The sequence below is a fragment of the Sinohyriopsis cumingii genome, chromosome 8, assembly GCF_028554795.1.
Source record: "Sinohyriopsis cumingii isolate HCF-2022 chromosome 8, ASM2855479v2, whole genome shotgun sequence".
Classification (NCBI taxonomy): domain Eukaryota; kingdom Metazoa; phylum Mollusca; class Bivalvia; order Unionida; family Unionidae; genus Sinohyriopsis; species Sinohyriopsis cumingii.
This window is the reverse complement of record NC_142968.1, coordinates 117,947,614-117,970,277: the sequence shown is the minus strand read 5'-3', so window position 1 is coordinate 117,970,277 and position 22,664 is coordinate 117,947,614. Positions and strand designations below refer to the sequence as shown.

Genomic DNA, 22,664 nt, shown 5'->3' with positions numbered 1-22,664 from the left:
AGCTCGACAGAAACCGGATTCTTGTGGTTTTCCAGCTAGATCTTTAAAGAGGATGGTTGATAAATTTATATCTGAATATAGTTGGATAGTTGCTGAAGTTCACTGTACATTTATAATAGCATTTGTATAATTATAGTTTTGCAAAGATATTTTTGGACTGCAAAATGTTCATAATAAACAGCAGGAATTAACAATTTTATTGACTTAAAAAAGTTTTACAAAAATCAGTTGCTGGCAGACAAAAATACGACAGAATTCTATTTCCAGCCAGCTTTGCGTAAGAACTCTGTATCTCAGCTCCTTGTGACTGGGATCTTGGCACATATGGTCCACACAAAAGAAAGACATTAAAAATAGAAATTATTGATGGTGAAGAAATACACCTTGCCTCTTTACAACTGGGAATGATTTTTAAGGGATGTAACTCTTGGAAGTAACTGCATTCATCTTTAATAGTTAGCTCACTTCAGTCACGGAGATATATAAATGTGATAAAGCTGAGTTGGAACTTCTTGTTGTTTCTACAGCTATTTTTGATTTTCACTGTCTGACCAAAAGACGATGGGGAGGCTAAAAGATAAATGATGTGACGAGTTATTGGGTGAATTCAGGAGTGCATACCAAGTTCATTTATGTTCTTTGATTTTAAAATTTTTGAAATTAGGTTCACACACAAAACTTATAGCACATTCATTAATGCATTTGTATGCAGTTTAACTAGCCTGTGATGGAAATCTTTTTTGTCTCCACTCCTCAAAGTCTAGTATACCAGTATAATGGAAAACTTTTCAAAGTCTTCATACATTTAAGTCTAGCATGTAAGTATGTTATAGAAAACTTTTCGAAGTCTTCACATAGCATGTGAATATGCAATGAAAACTTGTCAAAGTCTTCACACATCTAAGTCTACTAGAAAACTCTTACAGTCTGTAAAGTTTTAATGATTTGTGAGCTGTAAGTACATATCAGACAAATGAAGTATATATTGTGTCATAGTAATGATACCTACATAAATTGCAGGAAATTAATTTCAATATGGAAGAATCTATAGATTCTATATGCACTTTATTATGTCGAACCTTATATTGCTAAACTCCTAATTGTTACCCCTTTATGACAGCATTTACCTTTATCAAAATGCTTTTTATTAATGCACTTGTGTGCACAAAATGTGACTGCTTTAACAAAATGAATGAATTAGAGAGTTTTAAAAAATATGTATTCTTATGGATGGGCATGCTTTGTTTTTTGTATGGCATTATCTTTTTCAACATTTTTTATGCTTCAGTTGAACAGTTATATGAGAGTGCTGACTCAGCATGCAGTAGATCCTGAGCTCATCAAGCAGATATTTAGACAGGTACACACACAACCACACAGCATGCTATGGAATGGCATGCACTGAACATCCAGTTTGTGTTAATGTAATAAACAGAACATCCAGTTTGTGTTCATGTAATAAATATAACAAACTTTGTGTTAATGTGATCAATATAACATATTTACATTGATGTGATAAACAGAAGATCAGATTTGTTATGTAATTTATTTTAAAATCTAGTTTTATGCTAATTAAAATTGAAAAGCTTGTTCCTTAATGCAGTGAAACCTGTCTTGTTTGGTCTGAGTGTACACTGACTCCCTGCTATTTTAACCGCTACCTGATAGATTTAATGCTGAGCACATCTACTTACTGCGTAACCTAGTCATAGTTTTCTTGGAGTCCACATTGGCAGAAGCTGGGCATAGCAATCACTTTGATGTCCATGTTCACATCTGTCCAAATGTCCATCCATATCCTTGGTTAGTCTCAGTGTAATGGGGGGGGGAGGAGGCAGATATTTTGTTGTACTTTTATGATTATAACCAATTGAAATCTTGGCAGCTGTCATATTATGAAACATTTGTATTCATACTCATTGCTTGGGTACAAGTACTTCTAAATTATACTTATTGTTTGTGTACAAGTATTAAAAATCACTACCTTAAAATCCTACTTATTGCAATGTTAAAAGTTTAATAAAATGCTGCTTTAACAGCTTTAAAACTGTTAACATTACTTACCATTTTTGGAATGCCAAGGCTTTAGTCTGTGCTAAATATTTCATCCTCCAACTGATAATCAGAGTCCCAAAATTTAAAAGAACTTGAAACCATTCTTGTTCTTGGTCATAGCCAACATATGGAATACTCTCCTTTTTTCGTTGGACTTCATGCGAGGTCTCATTTGCCAAAATTGTTTATTGAAATTCACCTATGTTGTCACTTTTAAAAATCATTTTGGCCATCCTGTACCATTTTGTGTTTTAGTATTTTTTTGCTTCCCACACTTTGCATAATTTAAGTGTGTTTAGTTCCACTGGTCATAGAGCAGAGGAGCTAACATGATGACTTGTTGTCCGTCATCAGTTGTCAGCGATGGCCATCTTGGAAACTGTGTTACCTCTACTTCTCCTGAATGGATGGTCATATTATTGTGGTGTTTTCACAAAAAGACTTGGTATGCTGTCTAGTTGGTCTTAAGTGAAAACTTTTCTGGTTTGATGTCCAATATGGCCAATGAAGCAGCCGTCTTGAAAATTCTGGACCTAAATGAAAATGCAGCTAAGCCAACAGCAAATAATATAGCCACCATATCAGCTATCCTGAATTTTTTTAAAATACTAATGAATGGAAAGTCATATCAGCATGGGATTATCACTGGATAAATTTTCACAATGTCCACTGGTCATAAATAACAAAAATTGTGCTGATCAGATATCTGATATGGCCACCAAAATGACCATCTTTAAAACTCTTGTTGCTAGTCCTTCCAGGTTTAAGATCATATCGGCATTGGTTTTTCAGCAGAAGACTTCTTATGTTCAGTTGGTACTAAAGAGATATGGTGTCAATCTGTCATCCAGTATAGACACTATGACAGCCATCTAGAAAATAGGATTTTCACCAGAAGACTAGTTATAATACCAAGTTAGTCTTAATTGAAAATGGTGACAATCCAAAGAAAAATTTCTGCCACAGTGAACATCAAAGAACTTTTCACAGATTCTCCAGAATGAATGGTCATATCATTATGGAGTTTTCACCAGAATTCTTTCAATGGTGTCCTGTTAATCCTTAATAAATATGGTGTCATTCTTTCATCTGGTATGGTTGCCACGATGGCTAACTTGAAAATTGTATCGTTCAAGAATATCGGAGATGGTTTCAAAGCTGAGTGGTCAGAGAAAACAAGTTGTCTTTTCTGAGTTCATTGAAATTCTTTTTGGGCAGTAAAGTGTCAGTCTCTTTAATGGTTTCTTGTTGGATTTCCTTGGGCTAACTTTGAAGGGTTTTATTCCTTGCTTAGCAGGTGGTACTTTATAGTGATAAAGCCTTTGTGGTAACTAGAGTTCAGGTCAGTAGTATCTATCATTTTTTGGTCCTTGGTTTTATTTTGTTTTCATGATTTTCTTCTCTGTCAGAGATTAATATGTCAGGATGAGGGTAAGAGTGGGCACAAAAATGCTTAATGGGATGAACACACTACCTGCCTATTGTGCATTGGTTCTGTTTGCACAGACAGATATATTCTTTGTGGACAGATCATGTGTTGGACTTGGCAGAAAAGATGCTGGACCTATAGAGAGAGAAGGAAAAGCCCTGTTTACTTATAATCACAAGATGTTCTTCGCCATTTCCAAGAGAAACACAGATAGCTTAAGGAAGTCAGCTCAGCCTGTGAGAAAGAAGCAGGATGTGATCTCTGTGGTTTGGAGATTGTCAGAAGGCAGAGGATCCCTGATCCTCACTTTAATGATGTCATTGTTAGAGATGGATATATCCTTAGAACTTCAAAGAAAGTTAAAGTGTCTTTGAACAAGTTGCGCCTTACCCACATGGAGGAACAGCACCTCTCAAGGTAAACTTAGTATTGCTGACCAATATGCGCTAGTTACCCCTTCCAGCAGTGATCTCAGTGTAATACAGCACATATATCTTTGTCATATATTTGTCAATGAAACAATCACCAGTCACTGAGCCAGATACCAGTTAACTATTGGTCACTGGCTCTCAAGTTCTAGCCACAGAACCACACCCATACACATCATATTTCATCACCAGTCTAGAGACAGAGGTCAGTATTACTTCTGTCTTTATGTTACCATCCAATCACTTTGGATATAGAAGTCAAGGTTTTGTTTGCTCACCAAGACCAGTTTCAAACAAGGTTGCCAACTGTATTGCCTAGGCTAGGAAGCAATTCCCTTCCAAAGGTTTCAATGCAAAGTGGAGCATCTTCTGTTATTGGTGCCATAGAAAATGCATTGATCCTAGCTGTTCTCCTATAAATTCAGTTGCAGACTCATCTCTTCCTTGAGGAAAGAGAATGCTATGTTCTACCATTAGAGGCTATTGGGCAGCCCTTTCTAACATCCTTAAGGTTCCACCTTTGGGTTGAACCCTCTTCATTTTGATTTCCTCAGATAGTCTGAGAATCAGAGAGACAGGTATCTCATTAATGTCTAGATACAACCTCTAATACGTTCTTTTGTTGTTATCAAAACCTCTTAAAAGCTTTGAGTGAAGCTTCTTTCAATAACCTTAACCTATATGACAGTCTTCTTTCAGACCTCAGCACAATTAGGAGGGGCTGAGCTTTATGCCTTGTCAGTTGAAACGGATTGTTTTACAGTTCAATGGTAAATATGTTCAGCATACAAATCAGCAACCCTCCTTTGCTCCAGTTCCTGCCAAAGGTCCCATTCTCAGTCCTAAATGTGCTGGTGATAATCAAGATAAACTCTTTGTCCCAGTTAGGGCCCAAAGGTTTGATTGGACTTCATTTGAAGGAAGAGTAATCTCAAGGGTTCCGCTGATATTTCAGCAGGCATTATTTCTAGGTGGATTGCCTTCACTATCAAGAGACCTTTTCAGTCTCACACCGAGAGGGACCTTTCTTTCATGAGAATTAAGGCCCATAAGATTAGAGCTATTGCTGCATTTTGGGTCTGCTTGAATCACTCCGTTTTGGATGGCATGATTAGAGCAGCCTTCTGGCAGTCTTAAATACCTTTTTATCCTTTTACCATTCTGTCTTTGGTGCCCCTGAGTGAAGTTATTTATTCAATAGATCCAATCGTTACATCAAAGCATGTGACCAAGCTGTGGACCAGCTTACAGTAGTGAACTGTCCTGTAAGGATAAGAGAATTGTTTTCTTGTACCAGGTTTTGTTTGTGGCCATCAGCCTCCCTTCTGACTGGCAAATTCAACAATGGAATAGTAGCAGGTAATGTATTGCTGCTATTAAAATGTAGGGGGGTGGGGGTAAGCTGATTTTAGTTATGTAATATTTGCCTGTTACTATGGTAAAACCTGTTTTGTAAGACCACTGCTGTGAAAAACTGATTCTTAAAACACAAATTTATTGATTGTATTCTATTATGACTCATAATTTAGAGACAACCAGTCTTGAGAGACCATACTTTTTGGCAGAAGGCTGGTCTTTCAAGACAGTATCTGTTGTATTACAAAGATTTCCTTTTCCATCTCAGTTTAGATGTCCTATAGTCTCTTTCAGTCATAATAGAAGGGTATTGCATATCTTGGCTATGGCTATGGAATCAGGCTTGGATTCTGTTTTTTTTTTGGGGGGGGGGTATTCTGGGCCTCTAAGCAATATTTGGAGAGGGAATGTTAAGTTAGGACTGTTAATTTGGTATCCTAGAAAAGATAAGCAGTGTAATAATAGTAGGTAAGTATTACATAATTAAAATAAGTTTTACCACCAACAACCCAAAAAGAAAAATGTTTCACATTTGTTTATGAATTTATTTGCTTTATAAACTAAATTTGAGGGGGGATTGTGTGAAATTTTATGCATTGAAAAATTGGTGGGGGCACAAAAAACATTAAAATAAGAGAAGTTGTACCTAACCTACACGTGAGTGTGATATTTGGTATGGATAAATTGATAATCTGGATAAACAAGGTTCAGGTATACAAGATTCTTTTGTAATAACAAGATTCTGAGTAAAACTTTATTTTATAAATTTAATTTTATGTTGTCTTTTTGGGATTTTCAATAGGTCTTCAGTCCATATTTATGTTTTGAACTTAGACTGAAATTATGTGTTTTGAATGAAGTCTGTTCATCAGTAGTCTATGCACAAAATTTAAGTTTTATAAATCCAATTTAATTTGAAATTCATTCACACTGATCAGCCAAAATATGTTTGGTGACCTCAAAAGTCAAGAGTATTTAATAAATACAAAACATGTTTGTGTTTTCTTCCAATTTTGTTTAATGAACTCGTTTTGTACGGTGAATGAATACATCTCAGCCTTTTGACCTTGACAATGTAGTTTTGTTCTAGCCTTTACATAAAGGAAAAACTTGTTTATTATTTTGTGGACATAGTTCACTAACTACACATTATCTGATTTATATAATCATAAAGTTCCTCATATTACCTTTACTGCAGGTAGTTGTTTTTCAGTGGAAAATATATGTTTATTACAGGTGTACTATTTCTTGTGTGCCTGTGCTTTGAACAACCTTCTGTTGAGAAAGGACATGTGTAACTGGTCCAAGGGAATGCAAATCAGGTAGGTTTATTTTTAAGTTTATCTGTTAATGTTTCATTTTGAATAGGAGTTCAACAACGTAATTGCTAAGTTATGTGACTTAAGCTAACAGTTAATGTTTACATGCCTTGCTTTGGAGCGTTTGAATCCTCAGTTAGAAAGGTATATGTTATTAATTAGTTTAAATTTGATCTATGCTGTTTAGAATTTTCATCTCTTGTTGAATTTTGTCATCATGGGAAATCTTTCTATCTATCTCTACATGTGTCTTGATTATGTACAATATTAGAAACGGAAGTGTTAGTAGCTTACATTTTGGGGCCAGGTTACTTTTTAGTTTAAAACTTTGTAGAAATTGTGTACAATATGTTTAGAGTAGGTAAACAAAGTGGTATGCTTTTATATTTTAATAATTTTGTTTCTGATATAAAGGTACAACCTGAGTCACCTGGAACAATGGCTGCGAGACAATAAGCTGAATGAGTCCGGGGCGCAGGCAGCCCTTGAACCAATCATACAAGCATCACAGCTCTTACAGGCTAGAAAAACCGATGCTGATGTGGAAAGTGTCTGCGATATGTGTTCCAAACTCACTGTTGCACAGGTAGGGATTTTTGTCTCAACTGCATAAGTGTGGTGTGGTGTAGGTATAACGTTTCATGTGGCAACACTGTAGCAATGTATTCATCATTGTTATAGGTATCACTTAAAATGTGGCAATGCTGTAGCATCATTGCAATTTTATGATTCTGTGTAGTCATCATTGCAGTTTTATGATTCTGTGTGATTTTACAAGTCAGATGCAGGCAGACACTACATTACATGGGGCACAGATGAAGCACTGTGTGTTCTATGGTAGTCTTGTCTTGCATGGTGCACAGAAGAAGCACTGTTCCATGACAGCCTGGTCTTGCATGGTGCACAGATGAAGCACTGTGCATTCTGTGGTAGTCTTGTCTTGCATGGTGCACAGGTGAAGCACTATGTTCTGTGGCAGTCTTGTCTTGCATAGTGCACAGATGAAGCACTGTGTTATGTGGCAGTCTTGTCTTGAATGGTGCACAGATGAAGCACTGTGTTTTGTGGCAGTCTTGTCTTGCATGGTGCACAGATGAAGCACTGTGCCATCTGTACCAGTCTTGTCTTGCATGGTACACAGATGAAGCACTATGTTCTGTGTCAGTCTTGTCTTGCATGGTGCACAGTTGAATCACTGTGTTCTGTGGCAGTCTTGTATGGTGCACAGATGAAGCACTGTGTTCTGTGACAGTCTTGTCTTACATGGTGTACAGATGAAGCACTGTGTTCTGTGGCAGTCTTTTCTTGCATGGTGTACAGATGCATCACAGTGTGTTTTAAGTGTAAATCTTGTCATGCATGAGCACAGATGAGGCACTGTGTTCTTTTGAAATCTTGGTATATATTGGGACACAACCATGCATCTGATTTATCTGAGGTGTTCTGTATTATGAGGAAGTTTTGTTTTGCTTTAATGTGGACATTAAGGGACATTACATTGCAGTTGGTGCTGGTGAAGCTTTGTGTACTCTGTTAATTTTTGTCTTGCTATACAGGGGACATTGCAGTAATTTGTGTACAGATGAGGCACTGTGTTCTGTTGAAATCTTGTCTTGCTATACAGTGCAGTTACTTTGTGTAAAGGTGAGGCACTGTGTTTTGTGGAAATCTTTATCATGTTTTATAGAGAGACTAGGGAGCAATTGAGGCACTGTGTATTGTGTGGAAATCAACTTGCTATATTGTGTGGCTAAACACTATAATGCCCAGAAGATGCAGGAATTATGTGTTCAGTTGATAGCTTCATTTGCTAAATTTTAAATATTTGCTGGCTTGGTTCATGCCTTAAATGTTTCAAAGGAATTTTTTTACAAGTTATTTAAAATATACAAACTCTTTTTTAATGATTTCACTTTGTGACTGCTAATTTGCTTAAATGTCTCTACTACTAAATATTCTTACTGTACAGTATTTGTTGCACAGTGCCAACTCAGTCTTTTTCTTTTCCTTCAGATTGTGAAGATTCTAAACCTGTACACACCAGTGGATGAGTTTGAAGAGAGAGTACCAATTACATTTATACGAAAAATCCAGGAGAGATTGAAAGGACGCCCACCATCTGACAATACACTTCTAATGGACTTGAAATTCTCATATTCTGTAACTTTCCCATTCAATCCTTCTAGTATTGCCATGGAAACAATAGAGGTTCCAGAATCACTGCACATGGGATTTTTAACAAGATTGTGAGCCGTTAGGTGCATATCACAAGAATGGGTGTCAGTAAAGTAGAAAAGTTGTAGAATATTAGGCTTATAATTTATTTGTACAAAACTTGCCCACCTGTCTCGGTAGAGAAAGTTACGATGCATCATATATAATAGTTATTGTATGCTTCCATATTCCATTGTATTGGTCAGTGCTTAATGTTCATGTAAAACTATGGTACTTTTTATTAAGACAGTGATATTTACAGTATAAATAATTACAACTGAAAGCATACAATTTAGATGCAGAATTCTACAACATTTGGTTTTATTCTGTACAAATCCTGTTGCTAGAACACAGTTTAAAAGACTTGAGAAATAAAATGTATAGGATGTAATAATCACTTTAACCAAGGTTAATGCAAAATTTCTTAATCTTTGTGGAAGGAATCATGGAATTAGCAGCAAAGGTTTGCTTTTTTTTGTGGTTCATATACCTTTAAAATATTTGCTATTGAATAGTTGCATTGATAACTCCTTGAATTTGAAAAAAAGTATGTTTGTCATGTAAGATTGTTGAATTTGTTGAACACATTATATATATATATATACATACATACATATAGTATGACCCCGCTATAACACGGTAGTTGGGAGCCATAGAACCCGACCGTGTTATAGACTGAACCGTGTTATAAGCAACCTGGTTGGTTAGCTGAAGAAAATTATGCATGTACCAACAACAAAAATTAGGGGAAGGGTGTACGTAATAAATGCAGGCGGTAAAATACGTGCTTCATCGGCACAGTTACCATCTTAAATCGATGCATATTAAATGAAAAATACGCCTGTAGTGAAAACAGAGAAGACATATATAATAGTTTATTTTAGTGAACCACGAATTGGTACATATACGTGAATACTGTTTATAGATACATGTCTAATGTATAGCAAGAATAGTATCAACACCGTGTACTCACCCGCGAACCTACATGTCTAATGTATAGCAAGAATAGTATCAACACCGTGTACTCACCCGCGAACCTCATCATATACATTGAATCCACATTACAAGTGATTCCTTTGAAAATATGCACACACAGCTTTAAAATATTCAATCATTTTGTCACAGGTCATTTTGGTCTGAATTCAATGGGAAAATGTAGCACAATCACGTAACGAATGACAAAGCACATTTACTTTTCAGTATGTCCCAAGTTGGTAAAAGTTAGTTTGCGTTTTAAGCCACCATTGGTAGGGTTCGCAAGCATAAACTTTTTTCCTACAAAAATAACTTTCACGGCACATTTAACGTGTTCCAGTAACATTGGAAAATGCAAAAATCCGTCAGATTCCATTGCTTTCATTTAAGTCGGGTACTGACTTCCTTTGATGAAAAGTTCTTTGTTTTATTGAAAGATTGTAGTTGGCTTTCTTTGATGAAGGGTGCATGCATTATTGAAGTCACCGCTAAAGGACAGACTCGGAAAACCAAACAAATTCCCATTTCTTATTGCTGCAGCAACATAAAATTTTATTGCATGATTGAGGCAGATTTTTTTTCTTCTCCATTTGCTGAGTACGTTTTCATAACAATCGGTGCTACAAAGGTAATCTGTTTCCTTTGAAATTTCAGCAAACTATTTTATCTGGGTACTTTTTTAAAAAGGAATTAGCCTTCATTTTGACTGAATACACAAATAAGTAAGATGTAGTTTTCATTTATTTATTTATTTATATTTTTTTTTTTACATCTGTGGTAGCAGCATGATGCTGCCTTTCACGCATGCGTCTGAAAATTAACAAAGGGTCATTGGACAATAGAAACACGAATGTTCTGGTTTGATGACAGGAATTATTACAGAAAATGTGAGTGTTCTGAGGGATTTAATTCTGAGTTAAAGAAGAGGAATTTTACATACATCCACATACAAATGTCAGTCTTTGTAAATATGTTAATTACTAGTGAGCGGCCGAAAATCTGATGAAAGATAGATTACGAGATTATACCTTGTATGGCTGATCTCCGTTACCAGTAATGTCAACAACAAAAAAGCGGATATTTCACAACATACAGTACTCATGCTAGATGTCAGGATAAGCGGATTATGATATAACAATGCACTGTTTAAATGGTTTGTCAATATGGACAAAGAATTTGTTTATGTAACAATAGATAAATTTCAGTGCATTTTATATCCAGATCCAGTTTGTGGCTTCCTTTCATGGGGCTTCTGAATTTCTGCACTCGAAACCAATGGTTGTATATAAAAGTTTAAACAGCCAACAACGTCGCCAATAAAAAAAAATCGCCACATGGTATAATTTGCTGCCAATAAGGAAAACCAATCCAAATTTGCAACATTGGCGAAAACCTACGCGATCCCAGAATAAAATTTTTTGCATTATTTTTTGTATTTTTAAGAAGAAAAAACTACTTTTTTTGTGTACGAGAAAAATAAATACAAAATTTCAGGAGCCACACCACGATCGTCTTGTATTATTCATACGCGATCTCTTCCCAAAATGATAATAAAGTTTTTAATACATGTATATGAAATTTTGGGAGCCACACCACAACCGCGTTATATCTGAATTTGCGTTATAAAGGAGTGCACTATAGCGGGGTCACACTGTATATATATATGGAATACAATTTGGTGGATCAAATTACTCACAATACTACCAATTAAAAAAGTAATATCTTGAGAAGATTCAATTTCTGTACAACAAAATGCTTCTTGATACATTGATAATCCTTGAATAGTCACTTAAAATCCCTCACTAGGGCTCAATAAAACATGTTTTCTAATCGGGTCATATATTCCTGATTTATTAAAAATGTGAAACAGATGCATTGTGGATAAATTTTAAAAATTTTAACTTGTGTCACATAACAGCACTAGTCAGATATTTCATTGGTCTTTCATTATTTAATGATTCCTATTTCTGTGTGATTGAGAAGAAGAAAAAACAGCCTTTTAAATACAATGAATGCCACTGTACATTAATTGTCACGGGATTTTTCAGACCTATTGAGGATCAACACTAATTTTGTTGTTGTTCTTGTTGTTGTGGGGATTAACACCATATTTCAGCACACGATAGGCTATGCATGGTGGTCAGTATTAATGGTGGAGGAAGAACCTGGGAAAACCCCGGGAAGAACCACCAACCCACGAGAAGCTACTCGCGAGCTTTCTCACATACCCATGTTAGCCGAATCCTAGATTCGAACCCACGCAGACAGGGGTGAGATGGTAGTGATCCATAATGGAGAGCACTTTAGACCACTCGGCCACTTGGGGCCCTCACTAATTTTGTTAGCCACAAATTGTTTACTTTAACTGACCCATAACAAAGAGCAACCACATTAACAGAAGTATAAATAGGTGAAGATGGTTTCAGATAATGAACAGCAATAATTTTGTGTTCATCTTGGCTTATATACTCAATAAAAAAGAAAGATTTAATTTAACTGAATTGATGTATTTTACATCTGCTTGTTTACCCATTGTATGTATATTGATTCTTTTAAATTGGTCAAACCAGCCTGCACAAATGATCATTTCACAATATTTGCCATTTTGTATACAATACATGCATTCCTAATAACAATATTTTTTTTCATTTTTGAAGAAATAAAATGTAGCTTTTATAGGGCATCATGATTTGAGATATCCATCCATCCATTGCACCATGTAAAGGTTATTAGTAATAGTACACAAAAACACTTGGTGTATTCAAATAAAAAATTTCTTGCATTTTTCAACCCATATGTTGAAGCCCTGGTTAGATTTTCAGGACATTGCAGCCTTGTTTCAATTTTTTAACAGCATTTTGAACTTTAAAGACTTGGACATTTCAAAAACTTTGTCTTGTAGATGTGGACTTTTGGCCTTTTCAGGGGTATACGTGTTTTATAAACACAAATATAGTTTCAGCTGAAGTTCTATATGCTACTTTTCCAGTTAAGTATGTATCATTAGGATAGGCACTTTGTTTCTTAAGTTTTGAATATTTAAGATAAAAGAGATTATAATTTGTCAAAGAATTAGAATTCTGTTCATTAAATTGACATACATTTTTCTGCATTTTATTTGATTATGGTTCATTTACTACAGATAATTATAACTGCAGATTTGCTGTGGGCAAGAGATCCAGTTTGTACATGATAGCCCAACAATAATTATTCAGGGAAAATGGTATCAATATTCAAGTATATGTTTTTAATTTTATATCAAAATTGGGCTGCTTCCTTGAAATTTCACTTGCCAGTATTGATTTTTACTTGACTATGCTAGTTTGGTTCGGAAGAGACTGTCCACTGATGTACAGTAGTGGTTTCTTCCCTGTAAAATTGTTTTAAAAAGATTTAAAAAATGAATATTGGCAATAGAATTTTCTGCTGAAATTATTGTAGTGTTTTCAAAATTAATTGACTTCTGACAAATGGTTGCAACAGTGAATTGACATATTACATGTAAATGTCATTCTACTGTGAAATGCTGCTGACAGGAGCCTGCTTTTAATGGTGTTTAGCAATATATATAAAATGTTAGTTACATGCAATTTTTGATAGCTACACTTATCACTTTTAAACACAAGAGATTATAACATGAAATTCCATAGTCTATGCATTCCATACTGATTGTTCCAAATTTTACGAAAATAAGTACTTGTATTTTTATTGTTCCCTCACCAGCAAGTTTGGGAGAAGAGATATCATTTTGCTCATTTGTTTATGTGTTCATTAGTTTGGTACTCTGTAGATATTTTGTTATCCCTTAATATCCCTGACTTTGATTCACTCGTGAATATGTAGATACATAAAAGCAACCTAACCATACCAAGACTAGGTCAGTGTGACCTAATTTACACATTTAAGAGACTTTTGTATTTTCAGATGTTCATCAACTCTTAGACCATATTTCACATACACTTTTGAAATTTGGTATGTGTATGTATATATGTGTGTGTATGTAATATACATATATATATATATATATATATATATATATATACACACACACACACATTTTGACAAAAGTAGCTCAACTATACCAAAACTAAGTCAGCTGGACTCAAATTTCACTCTTGAGGAACTTTTGTATTTTCAGCTTTTCATTCATTACCCCACAATATCTCAGACTCATTTTTATGTGTATCTGTGAAAATTGACATGTAGATACATATTGATGAAAGTAACTCGGCAATACCGAAATTCTTTCTGATCCTTTTTTCATGCTAAATTGAATCTTAATGTCATTTGTTTTTAACACCATCAACATCAATGATCCCTATTTTATGGATCCATAAAAACTAAATAAACTTGGCTGTACCAAAGCTATGTCAAATATTTACTTCCATTTTTATGTTTACTACATCTTCGTTATCTTGGACCCTATTTCACCAACACTCAAGAAAATTGGTATATGATTGCATAAATATGTAAAAAAAAAACTAACCGTACCAAAACTTAGGTTAGTTTGACCTTATTTTCAGATTGACTTTTTTGTGTTAATGATTTTTTTTCATTATGTCTTCAGTATCTAGGTCACTATTTGACTTACACTAATGAAAAGTTGTGACTGCATTCCAAGGGGGTTAACTCTACCAGGCCAAAAGTGGTCTGTGTTTTAGACTTGAGTGACTGGTATTTTCCTCTGTAGCTACATTTATTAATGGCTACTCTGAATGTGATCTGTTATTGAGGCGTTGTTGAATGTGATCTGTTGTTGAGGCATTGTTGAACAGATTGTTACAGTGAATGTAATATTTATATAAACTTATAAAAGTTCCTTTGCAATTTGCTATATACATTGAGAATGAAATGACATGTAATTGAGAGCTGTACATTTTCTTATTAAATTTAATTGTTTCTATATATATTTAATATTAAATAAATCTGTTGCTTGTGTTCAATATTTTGAAAGAAACTAGGTTTTTCATTATATGTTAAATAAGGTGTATATGTAAGTGTGTTGATTGTAACATGAACAGCTTGTGAACAATGTCTGTGATATCTAATAGCACTGATCTTTAATATTCACAAGGAATTATACCATGGAAGTCACTTAAACTTTAGAAAATGTTATCAATGCATCAGTATTTTTTTAAAATTATTTTCCTCAGTTCATGCAAAGCAGTGGTCAAATAAATATGTACTGATGACCTGTAAAATACCATGGAATCACTATTTTTGTGGGGTGCTAAATTCTTATGGTTGCTGCAGATCATGACTTTCGAGACCCAGTGACCAGTGGTCCTTCTATGGATACAGTAGGACTTGTATGGGTACAAAAGGACTTTTATGGATACAGTAGGACTCCTTCGTCAGTGCACAGATTAAAATTCCAGCAAAAATATATGCTCTAAAGGGGGGTGGGGCATAACCATGAAAATTGCTCGCCATGAAAAGAAAATGAAAACATAGTATCAAGCATGACTCTCACAATGAAACTGATAAAACAAAAACATGGGTGGGTATTGATGTATTAAATATAAAAATATTAAACATAAAATGGTTTGGTAAAATTAGGCCATTACAACATTATCAAATGCCCAAAATTACTTTGAGGTCTATTGACTTGCCAGTACTATTCAAAATTTAATAGTATGACCCAATTAGTGTCTTCTCAAAATCATATTATGCATATTTTAAACTATTAATATGTCAGGTGTAACCTACAGTATGTGTGCTTGTAAGATTGACCCTTTCTAGTAAGTATCATGATGAGCCTGAATTGTTGCCATGGTGAAAATGGATTGAGTTTAAGATCATTATTTATAGAATTTTTAGTTGTCTGTGAGTTTTGTTTCATGCAAGTTATGAGTTGCAGGGTTTACCACATATTGAAAGGTAACCAAGTCATCAAAAAATCTTAAGGAATCATTGGATTTGGCTCAAAATTGCTTAACCTGCTTCATTTCAGGCATCTGGATTTAACATTGAAATAAGTTTGAACGAAAATTTATGTTTACTTTAAATATATCCAATTGAAAACTATGAAGTTTGTTGTCAAAAAGATAATGTATTTGAAATAGTTAAGCGGGATCAAATATTTATTCATATAGTCTCAGGTGATGAAAAAGTTTGCATGTTAAATAGAAAATAAGCTAAGGCATATACCAACACATTAATCTAGGCATGGTGGTTGACATTAATTTTGTAGGTGCTTGTATTTTAAATCAAATTTGTACATATGTAGAAAAGAATCAAAATATTTGTTGCTCTTTTAATTTTAGTGTTTTTCTTGTTTTTTACATTTAAAGGTTCAGATTTTGTGATAAGAAATATTTTTATAATTTGACATAGTTTGTACATTTTAAATTTTGAAATGATTTGTATATTATTTCCTTGACAAAGAAGGCTAAAGCTTATGACAACTAGATTTTTGTTTTCCTCTACACCGCATCATTATCCAAGTAATAGCAATCATCACAGTAAGATGTCACCTGATGTTCAGGACCCCAATGCAGAAAAAGCCGCAAATACAAAATCAAATTTTTCAATGTGTGTGCATAGATACATATTTAATTGTATGTAAGGAACTGTACATTTAATATTAAACAATAATGTATAATTATTTCTGTTCATTTGTTGGATTAATAAGCATTAGTAAATGTGGTGACTGTTATTGACTGGTTTATGTTTCACTTTCCTGTATGTAATATACTGTCCTGACTTTCTATGTTGCTGCATTTCAGAACCATTCTGTAAAGCATTACTGTATATAAATCTAGACAGTTGTTGAGAACTTTTTAAATGGCCACATTGTTTACACATCAGAGATATATTATAAGCAAATAATTTCCAACAAATAAATTGGGGGCAATATTACTTTTAACCTTCTGCATCATTTATATGGATGCAAACAATTAGAAATACAAGTTTGATAATAACGAAAGAGACAGCAAAGCATGATAGAGTGAAGTTTAATGATGTTTTACTTGATTCACCCTGAAATGTTATTTACCATAAATGGCAGTATTTTTCAGTGTAATAAGAAAATCAAGGGTGTATGCAGATAATGGTAATATTAATTGTTGATTGTTTTTGGTTTATTTTTGTTTCTCTGGTCTTTTGAAGATATGTTTAGTTTGCATGGGAAAGTTACGCAAAATATTCAAATGCTTTGGAAGCTTATTATGTTGAATCTGTAAAGGCAGGCACCTTGTTGTGTAAACTTTATCATCCTAAAAGTGATGTTATGTGGGACTTATGTACATACTAAGCTTAAACTCAGAGCAAATGAATTGATGTGGACTAACACAATTGGATGGTTGGTTGGTTGGTATATAATGGCACTTTAAGCACATTATTGATTATGTGATGATCAGGAAATGGAAGCTGTGTGTCATTCCCATGGACACATGGATCCTGCCAACCAAGGCAGGATGGCAAGCCTGTATGTGTATTGAACCCACATCCTTTGTTTATGAGTCTGATACTCTGCCAGCTTTGCTTTTATGGATTAACACAATATGTGAGAGAATAATGAGAATAGCTTCTCTCAGAGAAAGCTGTACATTTACTGTATCTTTTGAAAGTGTTAGTTTTAGTACCTTTTATTTTGAAGGTTTTAATAAAGTTCTGTGGATAATATTTTATGATAGAAAGTGTAGCAAAATCTGGAGTAAACAAATTTATTGATTATATCCTGATTCCAGTCGTGTGTGCGGTACCTCCGCATCAGATAGGTTACACTGTTGCTTTTGTAAAATTTATTCTATGCTGTACCATTAATATATAAGGGGTATTAACTGTTACCCTTGTCTATCCACCCTTCCATCCTTCACAACTTGAATGAGTTTTTCATTGAAGTCAGGGAATTAGTTTGTTGCAAATGGAAGAAAGGAAAGGTAGCTGGAAATCCATGTTCTCTTTTCACATTTTTGAGCCATTGGTATATGTAGATGTCTGGTACATGGAATGCACCTCAGATGTCACTTTGGTTCCAGACCAAAATATGGGGTATTCAACAAATAATTCAGAATTATGCTGATCATTGTGTTGAAATATTTTATATCATTGTTGATAAACATTCATTGCATTGTGTGATGATGTAAACATGTGTAAGTATTTGTGACATGCACTGCCACCACTGAAAGGGGAGAAATTAGATGGTAACAAGAGAGAGTGTGGTCGCAAATATGATTAAAAGAAGAAACTAAGAAATGCTGGGAAAATTAACACAAATGGCTGAAGTGTGACACAGGAGAAGCTGTGGTGTTGTGCACTTCCTGCGTTGTGCATTTGGAGAAATGTGAAAGTTTGTGAGGTAATTCATTTTTTTATAGTCCTTTTGGTGAAATATATTTGTTAGTATTTTGAGTTGATGCTAATGAATAATAAATGTAAAATTAGAAACTGAACTGGCTTCTGTTTGATTTCAGCAAGATCATCAAATTTAGGCTGATTTGATTTCAGCAAGATCAGTGAAAATTGGGAAGAATGAGTAAAAAAAATTATTTTGGTGATCATCCAGTGTGTTTGTACAATTTCAAGCACTGGTTATAGATTCCTCATGTGTACTTTAAGGTTTGAAATTTCTAATTGGTTGTATTAAAATGTCCACAGTTAGAAAATACCCCACAGAAAGGCTTATTTAAAAGGTTATGGAGTTAAAAGATAATAAACACACTTGCATATGTGATGCCTAAGATTTTCAAAGTATTTACAAGGCATGCATAGTCACAAGTATTATAAGAAAAAAAAGCAAATGAGCTTGTTCTATCTGAAATCTCCCTATTGTGGGTTGTCATCCATCAATCCTCTGAAAATGACTCGTACATATGGTTAACTCTGAGCATTATTTGTATATTTGTTGCTAAAAATGTCATGTTTTAGTCAAAGATGTTTAAAACATTCCACATAAAGCTTTTGCTATTTATTGCACTAGATGAAAATTAGCTTCAGGTGTTAAGAATATGAAAGGAGAATAAAATTTGATGTTGTATTATGGCTGGATGATAGTACAAAGATTAAAGTTAACATCTAATATTCATATTTATTGTGACTAGTGATAACGAGCAGGAGATATCTGCCAACTCAAAAAAGGAGATAATTTTGTGAATCATCAGTTAAATTAATACCTTGTAATCTGATGGGAGGTAATCCCAAATGTACTTTAATTTTGGTAATTTTTGTAGATTTAGAGTACATATTTTGTATTTTGTTTCCATAGAAACCTATCATTTTTCATTAGAATAACAACGACTTTCAGCTTGGTACCAAAAACCAGCATCATCTTTCGTGTAGTAGATGTGGTAATGTTCACATCGATCAAGAAAGTCTGTTTATGACAGATGTTATGACAGTTAATTGTATGTCTTGATATGTGCTACTATGGCCTGTAATTTGTACATTTAGACATGGTACTTTCATGCAGCCGATGTCTCCAACCATAGCTACCTGTTGTAAAGTGTTCTGGTAACACTCATTAGTTTTGAGTTTGTGAGTCTGTGAGCAAACACAAGATGTAATCAAGTAATTGCTTCAAGAAATTAAAGAGATTAAATTGATGTCTAGATTACGTTTTTTTATCAAAATTCCCCTTAAGAAATGAGTTGTCTCCCCTTGGGTATGTTAAGTAGTGCAATACAGATATATCTACCCCCAGGATAGAATGTCAAATTTATAATAAAAGATCAGATATTAAATGTTCATATCACATACGTATGTAAATTAGTTGAAATATTCGTAGTGAGATAAATGGAGACTTCATTGTTTCAAAATTACAGTATCACTCATAGCAAGACTTGGGGTATTATTTTCACAAATTAAAAAATAGATGGACCAACCTTTCTGGAAATGGTTGCAGAAATTAAAAGACATTTATAAAGACATGAGGCCAGATGTATTTTACCTTGAGTGCAATTTCATACAATAAGAACAAAGGCATTATGTCTGCAGACCATGTATTTTTTTTAAAACTATTGATAATGTTTTGTCAAGCTTTCAAAAAGACATTATATCAGTATAACCATGTATTAAAATATTGGATACAGCTTTGGCAAGCTTTTGACGTGTTATGTCAGCAGATACTTTATTATTACATATGTATGGATAATTTTTTAAGACTTTCAACAAGGTGTTATATCAGCGGACCCTTTATTAATAAAGTAACGATACCGTTTTGGCAAGGTGTTATGTGATCAGGTGCTTTATTAATAAAGTAATGATACTGTTTTGGCAAGGTTTTGTCAAGATTAGTCTCAAAGCCCTTAGGTGTTAAACTACTGTTTACATATGTTGGATACCAATGCTGGAGGTCTTGCCTGTTAGTCCTTATAATAACTTTGCCACAAAATTAACATGGCTGTGTTGTAGTAGAGCAGATATTTGTTCAGTTTGAAAGAAGAATCCATTTTTATATGGACACTCCTTCATTTTCAAGAATTAAAATTTTTCCTTCATTAAGCTACTTCTTGGTTTAATTTCCCAATACTTATTTTGGTTGCCTGGATGAGTTCATTTGTGACACAGTACCTTTCCATCAGATTCACTGTATTGGTGTGGTACCTTAAGGTGGAGAAATTCAGAGTGAAACCATTGGGTGTTTGGCATTAGATTGAATAATTATGATTGGTATGGTACAGTTCGGTTTGGTTGGATCCCATAGCAGTGTACACCTGACATTATTAGGGCCTCTCTTTCAGATTGCACAGTGCTACTGTTCACTATTCTGTTTCAAATTAGTATGCTGTAGTTTGGCCCTTGTTATGACTCTGTGGTAGTAACGTAATTGAGCTATCACCCTTTGAGTCTGAATTTTGTTTAAGAAATAACAAACACATATGTGAGTGACAATGAAAATATATGTATTATCCTCTCACACTAATGATTGTAAAATAATGAAACAGAACACTGAAATAATTACAAACATACACAGTATGGATCCACTGGAAAGCAATGATGAACAAATAAATATTTGGAATATTCAGTAACAGTATGACATTGTCTTAGTCAAACACTATCGTGCCTCTTGTCTCTATAGTCAACCACTATACTGACATTTCTCTTTATAGTCAAATGCTATAATGAGATTTCTTTTATATTCAAACACATTAATGACATTCCTTCTTATAGTCAAACAATATAATGACATTTCTTCTCATAGTCAAACACTATAATGACATTTCTCCCAATAGTCAAACACTAGAATGACATTTCTTCTCATAGTCAAACACTATGACATTTCTCTTATAGTCAAACACTATAATGATGTTTCTCTTATATAGACCAATGTTTACTTGACATTTAATATGATGCTCTTGACCCCCTTCCCAGCTCGGTCACTTGAACCACGCAGGTCTTCCATGAGTACACTCGTCGGCACTATCCTGGCAGTTATTCATCTTTCCTTACTACAGTGGCCTGTAGCTACATCTAGTTTGCCCACACCCAGTTATCCAAATCCACTAATCCACACCTAGTTATCCACACTTAGTCACTCACACCTTGTTAGCTGAATACGAGAAAACAACTTTACAAATAAACTGTTTTCTGATTATCATTCAGGTTAATAGCATCTGAGCATTTCAAATGCATCAATATCAACACACCTGACATATTTTCTTGTGTACGAATTTCTGTAATGGACGAATGAAATACCATTGATTGCCTAAATAAAAAATATGATATACTAAAACTCTATATACAAACATCTTCAATATTAGTTATGGTGACAAAATAACCTTCAAACAGGAGTACTGCACATATGCTCATATCCCTGTCAATAATCTGAACCATACCATCTCTTGCTACCAAATGACATGAGCCATATACTCTTGGTGAATTAAACTAAAAGTATGATAAAACGATGCAAACATATAGTATAACATTGAATGTGTTTTGTAAAACTGAACATTCATTTGAACTGAAAAGAATGTATCTCACCCAAATTGTTGGCTCGAACTAGACAAAACATATCTTACAACTTGGATAAGCTCTCAAAAGATTCTTTTTTCCTAAAATATAACTTATATTATTAGCCAATCCTGGTAAGGCAAACCTATATATATTCTATTTTATGTTCACCCTTTTCCAGGCTGGTTCCCATTTTTCCATATCATTAGTATCATGTGCCCTATATCTACCCTTGATTTTCTTGACAGCCCATGATCAGTATTAAGTAAGCAATGTGCATAGTTCTGCTTGTCAAAGATTACATTAGTGAATATTAAATTATACTGCAAGTTCATGTTCACCTAAAGAGTAATTGTGCATTTGAGGCAACATTTAAATATTTGAGCTTTAAGATTTAAGGTTATTTTTTTTTTAAATATTAAAATAAAGCTGTCTAATAAGAATTGTTTTTTTATATTACCATTTATTGCTCTTCAATTTAATACTGAAATATATTACCAGCCTTGTCATATTATGTAATTAATGAGTAAAAGGTCAAGGTGACCATTTATATGTACATGTATTATTACAGAAAAAGAGACTTATTTGAGAAAAAAAATAACCTCAAATTCCTCCCAGAAGTCATAAAATTTAAAACTAAAGTAAGGTAGACATATGTCCATTAAAATGCAAAATTTGAATTTTCGAAACTTCACTGAAAGAAATTAGTGAGATGCAAAGTCATGAGAGGTGATTACCACTTAACATGGTGGAAGAGACCTATCATAACTGATCATATCAAACATTATGTTTCAAAACACAACTAGAAAATATCTTATTGCTTACTATAATTACTATATAAAGTAAACTGTATAAATTTTAAAAATGTATTGCTTAGATATAAACCAAAGTGCAAAGCACTCCACCTAACATAGTCAAATCTACACACTGTTCCCCCTCCCCCCTTGTTGGCAACAGTTGATATATCTGAATATGTGTTTAATATCACAATGAAAG

General features: G+C 33.9%; 1 protein-coding gene across 2 annotated transcripts in view; it reads left to right on the top strand.

Annotated features, from left to right (window-relative positions):
- The window catches only part of LOC149794490 (unconventional myosin-Va-like), a 232,575-nt gene extending 213,254 nt beyond the window's left edge, over nucleotides 1–19,321 (top strand). For both annotated transcript variants that reach the window (XM_089968738.1, XM_089968737.1), the window contains 4 exons: nucleotides 1,289–1,360; nucleotides 6,505–6,590; nucleotides 7,002–7,173; nucleotides 8,601–19,321. In XM_089968738.1, the coding sequence (XP_089824864.1) occupies nucleotides 1,289–1,360; nucleotides 6,505–6,590; nucleotides 7,002–7,173; nucleotides 8,601–8,837 (567 nt within the window). In that variant the 3' untranslated portion in view covers nucleotides 8,838–19,321. The remainder of the gene's footprint in view (nucleotides 1–1,288; nucleotides 1,361–6,504; nucleotides 6,591–7,001; nucleotides 7,174–8,600) is intronic.
- The last annotated feature ends 3,343 nt before the right edge of the window (nucleotides 19,322–22,664 follow it).